The sequence below is a fragment of the Balaenoptera ricei genome, chromosome 10 (genome assembly GCF_028023285.1).
Source record: "Balaenoptera ricei isolate mBalRic1 chromosome 10, mBalRic1.hap2, whole genome shotgun sequence".
Lineage (NCBI taxonomy): Eukaryota > Metazoa > Chordata > Mammalia > Artiodactyla > Balaenopteridae > Balaenoptera > Balaenoptera ricei.
Window position 1 is genome coordinate 65,710,685 of NC_082648.1, and position 12,194 is coordinate 65,722,878.

General features: G+C 37.4%; 1 protein-coding gene across 5 annotated transcripts in view; it reads left to right on the forward strand.

Annotated features, from left to right (window-relative positions):
• NAV3 (neuron navigator 3) overlaps positions 1 to 12,194 on the forward strand; it is a 584,734-nt gene that overhangs the window by 409,168 nt on the left and 163,372 nt on the right. For all 5 annotated transcript variants that reach the window (XM_059936568.1, XM_059936565.1, XM_059936566.1 and 2 more), the window contains exon 9: positions 3,673 to 3,788. In XM_059936568.1, the coding sequence (XP_059792551.1) occupies positions 3,673 to 3,788 (116 nt within the window). The remainder of the gene's footprint in view (positions 1 to 3,672; positions 3,789 to 12,194) is intronic.

Sequence of the window (12,194 nt, forward strand, 5' to 3'; positions counted from 1 at the left end):
ACAAACCAAAGATAATTTCTGAGATCTTTTTATAATTATTTGAAGTTTAACTTCACCATGTTCCTTCCCTTGATCAGTCTGTTGCCCTATCATTTCTAATGTAGGTAACTCAGATAGGGAACACTGTGAAACATACACCAAAGAACTTGAAAATATGGTATAAATAAGATTTTCTCTTGTGACCTAAACTAAAAAAAAAAAAAAAAAATTAAAGAATAAATCAGCCAGAAACGTTCACTGCCACATTAAAAAATAAAGTAAAACAAAGGTTTCTAAGACCAAAGTTTGAATACTTTTTTTATCAGAGGGTGGGGACTTAGCCAATGGAATTGAGTACTAGGTTTCATACATTGAGAAAGATAGCCATACACTGAGGAATATTTTTTAAGATCTGTATATTTGCAGCAAAGAAAGAACTCGACTCCCAAAACACATTCTGAATATTCTCTTGCTCCATAGAGATTTTCCTAGAGGGAGATGCTCTGCATCTTTATAACTAACATGGCTACAAGTATTCTGGTTCCTGTAATTGCTCTGGTCTTGTTCTAGTAAAAATCAGTTGGCATTGGGCTTTAGACAGCCATCCCAGTGAACTACTTTATGTGACTCAGCATCTGAGAAACCGGTCTGTGAATTGAGCCTGTATGACTGTAGGCCAACCCTGGCTCCCAGCCAGGTCACCCAGGCACCATGCCTCTCTGAGGCTTCTTGGCAAGCAGCCAGTAAGCTTTCCCTGGGGTGTCCTATCTCACTCCATACTCTCCATTTAAACGGCTTCAGCAAGTAATAACAATCCTTAGAAAACTTCAGAGGAATCTTTTCCCCTCGTTCATGGACATTAGGCTAAGGAATAAGCCAGGGTGGTACAGTGGCTCACAAGGAAAGAGCCCAAGTGGAAGAATAGATGATAATGAACTTTAGAAGTGAGTGGGGAGGGGCAATAGACAGGGGACATTGGAGACCCTGGGGGCCAGAGAAGAAAAGAAATAGCCCAGAGAGCCGGATATATTCCCCACATTTTAACGTTGACCGGAATCCCACATGCCTCAGGAGAATGCCTTTCCGGGCCTTTAGTAATAACAACACTTGAGCTCACAATTATTTTGCGAGGAACATATTTTTCTTTGCCTTTTACACATAAGCAAATTGAGGTTCAGAGAGGCTAAGTCACTTAGCAAGGTCACGTGAGTTAATAACTGTTTAGTGAGAGAGCTGTTTTACAACCAAATGCAAAGCATGCACCATTATACCATGCTTCCTTCTATATGCTTTACCCACCAATGACACTATTTTATGATCACTACTGATAAGATTTATTCATTCAGTTATCAAATATTTGCAGAGTGCAGCATATCTGCTAGACATGTGGCTAGGCATTGGGGTGCAATGATGAGCTTAAACATCGAGAATGGACTCTAGTATGGAAGATGAACATTTATCAAATAATTACACAAATGTCATGTTACGAGAGTATGAAGTGCTCAAGATAAGTACAGGGAGAAATGAGTATTTGTAACTTGGGACTTCACCTGAAAATTAGCGATGGTTCTTTAAGAAAGAGTCACTTGAGCTGAGACTTGAAGGGAGAAATTTAATTGGATGTCGTGGGAAGGAAAATATTCAAGTAGAAAGGACCTGTTGAGGCCAGGAGCTATAGGATGTGGGTAGAAGATTCTTGTGACCACAGGGGAGAGAGATAAGGGGAGTCCAGTGCAAGATGATACTGGAGAGGCAGACAGAGATCAGACCATGCAAAGCCTCTCAGGCTCCCTGAAGGTTTCACCCAGGGGCGCTATGAACAAGGACCAGGTTTGTTGAGAAAATATCACAAGTTCAGTTCTGTACAAGATGGGTTTGAGTTATCTCTGTGATAATCAAGAGGTAATGTCAATTAGACAGTTATGATTCACATCTGGAATTCAGAGAAAAGTTCTGGGTTAGAGTTTGAATTTGGACTTCATGTGTGGATAGGCCATCACTAATACAATAGGTATGTTTGAGATCGTCTGGAGAGACTGTACAATGCAAACTGGAAGAAGCTTAGGATATTGCTTTGAGGAACCCCCAACTTTTTGCCCTTCTTTTTTACTACCGACAACCATGACATTTAATGATTGGGTAAAAGAGAACAAAGAGAAAAAAAGTAGCATCCAGAGAGAATGGGGAACAAACTGGAAATTTTTTATTATAGAAGCCAAGGAAGGAGAGTTTCATGAAGGGAGGAATGGTCTGCTATTCTAAATGCTACCAAGATATCAAGGAAGGTGAAGACTAAAAATGTCTGTTGATTTTCACAACATTGAAATTTTTACTGGCCTTAATGGTATATCCTGTCATTTGAACAGCATGTCCTCTTCTGAATTTTGCTGTGCTCCTTATATTTAGTTTTAAGTTACAATAAGCTAGGAATGTCTGCCAGAAATCACTGGAGGTCAAGGCACAGCTTTGTATGAATTCTTGCATGGCTCTATCTTTCTTTTAATATGTCAATTCCTATATACATACATACATACAGCATATAGTTTTCCATGATTTATTAAAATCCTAATGAGCGTTTCAGAGTTTTTAGACCCATCAGATAAATAGAAAATATTTCTGGCATCAATGATTGCACTTTATTTTCTCTCAAACAAAACCAGGATTTAGAATAAAAGTAACATATTAAGCGAAAATTGATTTAAAGATATACTGAATTTTTCTTTCACATATAAATATTCTCTTTAGATTTTTTTAAAGTAAGAAATGTTTAGTGATCACTTGCCATGGTCCAAACTCAGTACTAGGAATGGGACTCCGAGCAAATGAGATAACTATAAAGAACAAAGTCCAGTGTACAATGCTGTATTGTCTTGTCTCCTTCTTTCTCTTGTCGTTCACGCTGTGGACTTTCTAAAGATGTGGTGTTTTTGACCAAATATATGTAGATTTTGAAGCTGCATAAGGAAAGATAGTGCCTCTTAAAACGTTTGCCTGTGCATAAAAGGAAGAAGCAATGCATGAAGATTGGAATATCAAAACGTATGCAGTCCCTCTGTGGAGTGCTTTTTATTTGATTAGACCTACTCTTTACATGTTAATCACACACACAAATACATACCCATGAACATATATACACAACTATAAAACATATTATAAAAGGGGGTTGTCAGAATGAGAATTTGTTTTTGATTGACTTTAATTTTTCTGAAATCAAGACATCATAGTGACATTTATTGCCCATAGCAAAGTCAATATTTATTTTACTTATACTTTGTGTTTTAGGATATATTTTATAGAATGTGCATGGAAAAAATAATTTTAGGGGTGTTTTCAGTGCTTTTATTATTCTCAGAAGAACACAGTTTAGCCAGACTTCCTCTGAGACAGCAAAAAAAAAAGAATCTTTTCAAGTCTTTTGCCCAAAAAAGTGCAGTCAATTATTGGTAATTACAAGCTTTCAAACTTAGAAAAGTCTAAGAAATCAGATTTAATACCTCACTACAACTTGGGTTGTATATGAAAAGTAAGGAAATTCTCCTGTAGATAGACAGCTTTGGAATGTCCCAGACGTAAAGAAATGCTCACTTACCTTCATAGAAAACTTTTAATACATTGATTTCTTCTTGTACTAGAGAACTTTGATGAGTCGCTGGTGACAGCAATTGGTATTTCTGTCTTCTTGGTTAATTTCAGAGCACATTCAGAAAATGAAGGTACCTCTTTACCATCTGCCGATTCCTGTACCAGTCCTACTAAGATGGATTTATCATACAGTAAGACAGCTAAGCAGTGCCTAGAGGAGATATCCGGTAAGTGACCTGATTGGTGGGTAGGTCAAACTCAGAATTTTTATAATCTCTCCATAAGTCTTTTTATTAAATCATATTTATGCTATACTGTTTTCCCTTAGGCATAAATGGACTGTGTACATTTCATGCTTCAGAGATGCTTAGGTATTTGACTATTCTGCTTAGAATGGTCTCTTTGTTGCTCTGTAATGAATTCTGTAAAGAATGGTAGTGCTCTCGGAGGCTGAGATTTTAAGTCATGGTTGCCCTCAGTCTAGTTGAATACTATCAGAGAAGACCTGGAGAATCTTCTATTGTTCATAAGGCAGTTCTTGAATATATCTAGAGATTTAAAAAAATATTAATGATCAGATGGCAATGTAAAATTTCCAAGGCCTCCAACCCTGCGCTGTCTACAATTCTGTGTTATTTTGAACATTTCTACACAGTGGCTCCAAATGTGTGTTCTGGGAAAAATGTAATTATGGAAATATTTCATTATATATATAATAATGTAAGAAAAATGACATATACATGCTCCAGACCCAATTTGTCAGATTCTCAGCTTTAGTCCACTATTTTTCCTAGGATCTGGATAAGCCTAGGCACATATGGAAGGCCTTTGGTATAATTTTATTATATATAGGTCCATATGGACCTATATAATATATAATATAGGAACTAAGTAGGCTCTTAACGTGATATACTGCTTCTAAGGGGAAAGACAGTTTAAGAACATTTTATGTGTTTCCAAGTATAAGAATGCATGGCAGTAGAGGTATGTCTTTTGGTCCAATAAATCTCTGGCTCAGCCCTTGTATATTCCTAAGGAAAAAACTAAAAGGACTATTTCAATTTTAAAAATTACTGTAGTACTCCTAGAACTCAAAGTATTGCTCTGAAGCTCATGAGCGTAGCCATATCACAAATTTGAAGGTTAAGAAACTTCCTCACTTCAGCAGACTTGAAACACTTTGGCGAGCATTAGCAGTCACTGCAGTATCCATCAATGGATATTGACAACAAGGACAGCACAACATCCCAAGGGTTCCTTTTGGAATTAACATCAGTGGTATCATAGGCTTCAGAGTTTTCATGTGGAGATTACAGTGGGCCAGTTCAGGGTAAGGGCAGAAATGGTAATGCCAAGGCATAGCTATATGGATACTTGTAGATCTTTCAAGCACTTGGAGAAAGTGTTGGTTTTCCATAGCTCCAGATAGCCCCTTGGTGAATGATGATATGTATCTGTATTGTGACTAGATATTATTTAAACATAGTGTGGAACGTTTCACACATTTCTTTACTCATGCATGTCTTCAGTTAGTATCAATATGCCTACAAAATACTGGAGCTCAAATCTGTAGGAGAAAATGCGTTTAAGTACACATTGAATTCTAATTTTTATGTGATTTTCACAAAGAAACCTTGTTTTTCTGAAATTAGTATATCGCTTAGTATCTCTGATTGAATCGGTAACCCATTTTTGAACTTTTTTCCTCCAGTTTCTTATTCTTTTGACCATTTAATCATTTTTTATACTTCCAGTTAATATTTCCATTTATGTAAGTCACATCATTATGTTATACACCTTAAACTAATACACTGCTACATGCCAATTATATCTCAATAAAACTGGAAAAAAACATTTTTAATTTCCATTTAATGTTCTGATTTTTAATAGAATATTTGAAAGTGAAAAATAAACTAGGCTTTAACATAATATAATAGTCTGATGGATTTATTAGAAGGTATAATATTAATTTATGTCAATAAGTATTGATATAGAATCATAGATTTAAATCTATGATTTAGATAGGAATAAAAGAAAGAAAACAACACATAAGTGCTGAAATGAGGCTTATCTGATTATGTCATTCCTACGATCATTTGTTTAAAATGAGTCTATAGTGGAGTACTGAAAATTTCTCTCAATTGCAAACTTGAGATTTCATGAAAGAAAGATATTTATGATTAGAAAGCTATAAATTGATTACCATAATTGGAGAAATGTAGATGAGAGTATACTGGTAGACCAGTGATGAGAGGATGACAGTCATAGGGAAGTAGGCCAGTGACAAGAGCAGAGCTGGCATACCCTGGCCTTTCTTCTAATGATCTTGCCCTCTAATCCTTCCTTGAGCTACTTATTCTCCTGTTCGTACCCTACATCTGGGCACCGTCGGAATCTGCAGCTTCTCTATAATCTCGCTTCCATGCACCCCACTCTTGCTGATGACATCCTCCTATCCTTTCAATGCCCTTCCTTTCATTCTCTGACTCTGACACTGGTTCTACTAAGATTTCCAATTTATTGATCCCACCACCATTTACTTACCCTCTCCAAACTCTACATATCCTTTCTTCCTTCCTTAATCAGATGAATTCCTGTAGTGGCTGAATGTGATTTTACTTTTACATATACCCTTTACTCCCTTACACCTCTTTCACTTCATTGTTCTCATTGGATGAAACCACGGACCTGGTAACATTCAGGTCTCCACCTAGTCCATACCAGCAATGAATGAACCTGGAGAAAAACACATCACGTGTTGATGTGATTCGCTTTACATTCATGACCACCAACTTCAAGTGAGTAGTTAATGCTGCCCGGCAATCATTCTGTATTTCTCTGGTGCATTTACTCTTTTTTTGTCATCTAAGAACTTGAGATTGTTCTTAGATGACAATTTTATACCTTATCTCTTCTTTTCAAAGCTACAGTGCCACTTCTCCCATCCTTTCTCTTAACTGATGACCTTGATGTTGATGTCACTAAAAAAAATTTAAGCAGAGCGAAAAGAATTTCACAAACCCCTGCCACCATATCTACCCATGTACAGCATTTTATACCTATTTACTTCACTTTTCCTTGGATTACTTTCTTTTCTACCTTATCTCCCTCTATACCAAACCACTCTGTTTAGCCCACAGGATGCTGCCATCTCTGCAATCTTAATTTAAAACAAAACAAAACAACTTTCCTTGACCCCTTCCACAGTTTTCTTTCTCTCTCTAATTTCTCTTGTTGCTACTATATTCTGGCTGCTAGGGAAACCACAAACCACATATACACTTGAATTTAATGCCACGCCTTAGACTAGCCCTTAGAATATTTCTTCAAAGACAGCATGAGATATGAGCAGGTAAGTGTTCTAGGAAGTAGAAAAACTTAATCCTGGCCTCTGCACTGCCATTATGTTGTTGTTTGCATTGTCCCTTAGTTCCCTTTTTTGTGAGGTGACTATAGTGATGCTTAGTAAACTCCGGATTATTGTGAGATACGGTTTTATTCTTCCATCCACCTTTTCAGTAATCATCGCCAGGTACGTTATAAATGCCAAGCATGCCAAGGATTGGGAAAACAAACATGACTAAGACATGAGTTCTCCTATGGGGGAATAAGAGACAAATAAACTTTAACACCACAAATAATTGAATTACTAGATTTATGGGAACAACTAACTTAACTGTAAAGATTTATACAGGGCTTAAAAGAAGACCACGCATGTGTATAGTAGAATTCTAATGGGTAAAGAAATCAGGACATAATATTTCAGGAAGAAACAACTTCAATGGAAGTAATTTGAAAAAAAGTTTTACTTGTTATTTTTGTCTGTTTCTTATTGTAAAACCGGGTACATTTGGAATTTTGGTAGATCAGTGATTTTCAATGCCAGTGCTACTGTTGAAGCCTTATTGTTAAAGGTTGCTGTGGGGACCTCAGTGGGGAGTAAATCTGTCCTGTTCCCCAAGTGAAGTAGCCTAAATAATAGAGAACTCTGATGGAGTTAGTCTTGGCTGGATAAGATCCAGGTTTTGTGAATGTTTGAAGCCTATACAATTTGGAGGAGCCTGGAAATAATTTAAAAAATACAAAGTTACATTGGCTCAACCAAGTTAGAAGCTCTGTATATTAAACACCATTGGCTTCACAGTTGACGTACCTTGATGTCCTGGTATAGTTTTGCCTGACCAGCATCCATTGCTGCATCTGCTAGTAACAGCCCCTTGATTTTCTTTTGGGGAACCATAGCCCCATCAGTCTCTGTTCAGGTAGTTCAAATGAAATTGACCCAAGCAGATCCAATCAGAACAACCCATTCCGTTGACCACAGTGACTCTTTCAGGAGTGGACAACTGACCCAATTCAGTTCAGTCAGAACCAATGAGAATCAGTCTCAGAACTTTTCCTGGCTGTTAGGAAAGAGACACTCTGTTTTTCCACTAGACCTGAAGCTAATCAGAAGAAAGCTTGGAGCTGCTGGCAGTTACCTTCACCCTCGAGTGAAACAAACATAGGGAAAACAGAACCTAAAGCAGAAGAATATTAGCTCAAGGTCTTTGCAGAAAATGTCTGAGCCCCTGAACAAGCCACATCAGAGACTCTGTCTCCCTCCTTCCCTGCACCTTTCTGTTGTGTTACCCAGGGATATCCCTTTTTGTACTTAAACAAATGTGAAAAGCATGCCTATTGCATGACCTGTGAGATGCATGACATGTAAAGTTCTATGATACTGTTAAGGAGCAAACTTGAATAGTTCACATTGAAAAGCAGATTTGTTAGGAGGCTTAGCTCTTTACATTTCCTCTCTGCAGTAACTCATTTGAATTTATAAGAACAGTGTCTTCATGACTAAATGGTAGCAGAAGTTAAAAACATAGTTAAATTGTGGTGTGAAGATAAGTATCAGAAATGAGTTACACAATAAAATGGCATATGCTGGAGAAAACTCAAGACTTTTACAATTTGGAGACCTTTTATCCCTCCAAAGTCTTTATGTATCTCTCTCAAGTTTCCCATTATTTGTCATGTTCTTAGGGAGGAAACTGTGATATTTACCCAATCTGATGATGGTGGTTCTATTAATTATTACAGTCAGGTGATATGCATTATATAATTTGTGACAAAGATCAAGTGAGCTTCTTGCTTCCAGCCTATCCTTAAGACTCATGCCATGACCTCAATATTACAAGTCCAGCTGAATTGACGGTTTAGATTTTACTGCTTTGGCTTGGGTTTTATTCTCTCATTCATTGACAAAAAGAATTTGGCTTCAGAGACCATCCCTTTCATCAAGTGCCAAGAGATCCTGCCAAATGCAAAGTGAGCTTTGTTTTTCATTCCATTGGAATCATTCAGAAAGTTTTTAGATGTTTTTTAATACAAAGGTTCACACATGCCCCTTGTTTTGCATAAGACTGTCTACCAACATGTATAACATTTATTTAATCCACTTTTTAACCTTTAACCTTTTCAACACTGAAAAATGGTGATAGATGCCAGACTGAATCAGAATCAGTGAAGCCAATATGTCATTTGTAATAAAGTAATTAAATAATTGGATGAATTCAGGAAATCATTTTAGAAGTAAGAATTTAAATTGAACAGAGAGATAAACTAATGGTTACATGTGTTTTTTTCTGACTTCCCAGACTTTGTATTGAATAATGGGAAATATTTGGTATTTAAGACATTTGTAAATGATCACTTATTTTGCCTTTTTCTTGGATGTTTATAAAGATTAAGATGATCAAGCTCAGGTCATTTTAAATCAGTTTGGATCTTTTACTTAAATAGCTACTTTGTAATTATGTTTACTAAAGAGCTCAAAAGCATTCCTTTTCAGAACGTTATAGTAGCTCTACTTTATGTGAGGTCTTGGCTAAATTAGAGCGATTCACATTTTCAGTATTGATTGGGCGTGTTTGTCTCATACACCGAGGCTTCCTCCTCCGCCTTGTGTAACATACATTTCTGAGCCTGCGCTCTGGAGCCCGCGAGCCACAAGTGCTGAAGCCCGCGCGCCTAGAGCCCGTGCTCCACAGCAAGAGAAGCCACTGCAATGAGAAGCCCGCGCACCGCAACGAAGAGTAGCCCCCGCTCACCGCGACTAGAGAAAGCCCGCGGGCAGCAACAAAGACCCAACACAGCCAAAAATAAAATAAATAAATAATCTATTTTAAAAAAATAAATAAATAAACGATTGAATACAAGTAAGTATAAATACACCCATGTATGAATGTACACCCAAAAGCAAGCAGAGATAACTGCCTCTAGAGGAGCAATAATTGGGTCCCCTGCTGTTGTTCAAGGTAAACTTAAGGACCCATGTAGTTGTTCCCAGGGGAAAAACTACTATAACTACAAGTTGACAATATCTTTAAACAAAGAAACAAGCAAAAATGCCCTTTTGGTGCTTTTCTCTGTTCGGGTTATATCTTCAAAATAGCCAGCCCCTTGCTGCTGTCTCCACTGGACTTAGTCCCTTCCTAAATTCACCCCTACAGGTGTGTTATACTTTTTGCCCCACTGAGTCAGAGTGGGCCATGTGATTTCATTTGACCAATGACACGTGAGTGGAAAAATGACATGGGCCATTCTTGAGCAGAAGCTTAGATTTCTTGTCTCTTTTTCCCTCTATCATGATATCAACATATCCTAGACTGAAGTTGCTCTTTCAATATGGGTCTTTGTATAAAGGGTACCTGGACCAGAGCTGCAGCCAACATAGAGTAGACATTAATGTGAGCAAAGTGCATCTTTGTTTCTGTAAGCCACTGAAATTTCTAAATCATTTGTAAATACAATATAATGTAGCCCAAGCCAGAATTTCTCAACCTTGTAGCTATCAACATGTAGTCTGCATGATTCTTTGTTTGGGGAGTGGGGTTCCTATCATTATAGGGTGTATAGCAGTATCATTGGCTTCTACTCTCAGATGTCAGAAGCACCACACCCCCCCTTTGTGACAACCAAAACTGTCTCCTGATACTGCTGAATGTCCCCTCGGGAGGACCCAGTTGAAAACCACTAGTCTCTAGTCTCACCTAGAAGTTCTCAAAGTGGGGTTTGAGACCTAGCAGTATCTATATCACCTGGGAATGTGTTAGAGATGCAGAGTCTCAAGCCCCTTTCAGACCGACTGAATGAGTAGAGATGGGGCTGGGGCCCAGCAGGTTCCGTTGTATTAAACCCTCGGAGAGGTTCTGAACATTCAAGTTTGAGAACCAGTGGTCTAAGCTGACTGGTACACAAGTATCCTTGTATAAGGAGAGGGCATCATTATTGCTTTCACTTATAATGCTCAAGTTTAACTTTTGATGCCTAAAGCATAAGAATTCCATTCTTTGTGAATCTGTAAGACTTTAGAGGATGCTGCATATGTCCTTTAGTGTAATACATATCAAACACATGAAAGTTTCATAACCTTAACAAATTTACTCTAGTCTTCTAATTTGCTGATTTACTGGATCACAGTAACTCCAAATGAAGAAAAAATCCAAAGTGGGGTAGCATTTTGATCTTTTGAAAAACACTTTATGAAATGATGTTTTTAGAAGGATAATTGTCAGTTTCTATGATTCAGCCTTTGTACCCTCATTTTATTTAAGCACATTTTATATAAACATAATTTATTTTTGAAGAATGAAGAATTGAGAATCAGTATTCATAATTCACAGGTTTGTTTAATTGCAAAAATTTTTATCACAAATGATTGCCCTTTTTCCAGCTAATTCCCTTTTACATACACCCTTGAGCTTGAGCATAAGGAATAATTAACTTTGCAAAGTAAGTTGTTACCATATGTAAAGGTATAGGCAGTGTACATTATAATGCTAATTTACATAGTTAAGAGACTGAGCATTCCCCCTTAGCTGAAGTTAGCAACAGGAGGTGAAAAATCAGAATTAATTTGATGATATTAGCTCAGAAAATGCTAGGGAATTATATCAATTTGAATGACACAAATATTTTCATCTATTTCTCCATGCTGCCCCCTTTTAGTGAGGAATGTTTATGGGCAGAAAAATCTGAAAAGCTTTTCCTCGATGCTCTTCTCATTAGCTCTCAGTGGTTCATGGTCTCTACTATACCTGATAAGTGTTTTAAAAGTTTTCCTAAAGTCAGAATTTCAGGATGGTAATTATAACCAGTACAAGATAAATATAAGAAATTTACCCTTGGGCTTCCCTGGTGGCGCAGTGGTTGAGAATCTGCCTGCTAATGCAGGGGACACGGGTTCGAGCCCTGGTCTGGGAAGATCCCACATGCCGTGGAGCAACTAGGCCTGTGAGCCACAACTACTGAGCCTGCACGTCTGGAGCTTGTGCTCCGCAACAAGAGATGCCGCGACAGTGAGAGGCCCGTGCACCGCGATGAGGAGTGGCCCCCGCTCGCCGCAACTGGAGAAAGCCCTCACACAGAAATGAAGACCCAACACAGCCAAAAGTAAATAAATAAATAAATAAATTTAAAAAAAAAAAAAAAAAAAAGAAATTTACCCTTTAGGTTTTCTGCTTTTTATCAAAATATTAAAGAGCTGATTATACAGTAATAGGTTTATGGAATAGACTAAGAAAAATGCTCTATGTCAGAAAACATAATATACATTTTATGGTTTTTGTCACATCATTATCTTCAAC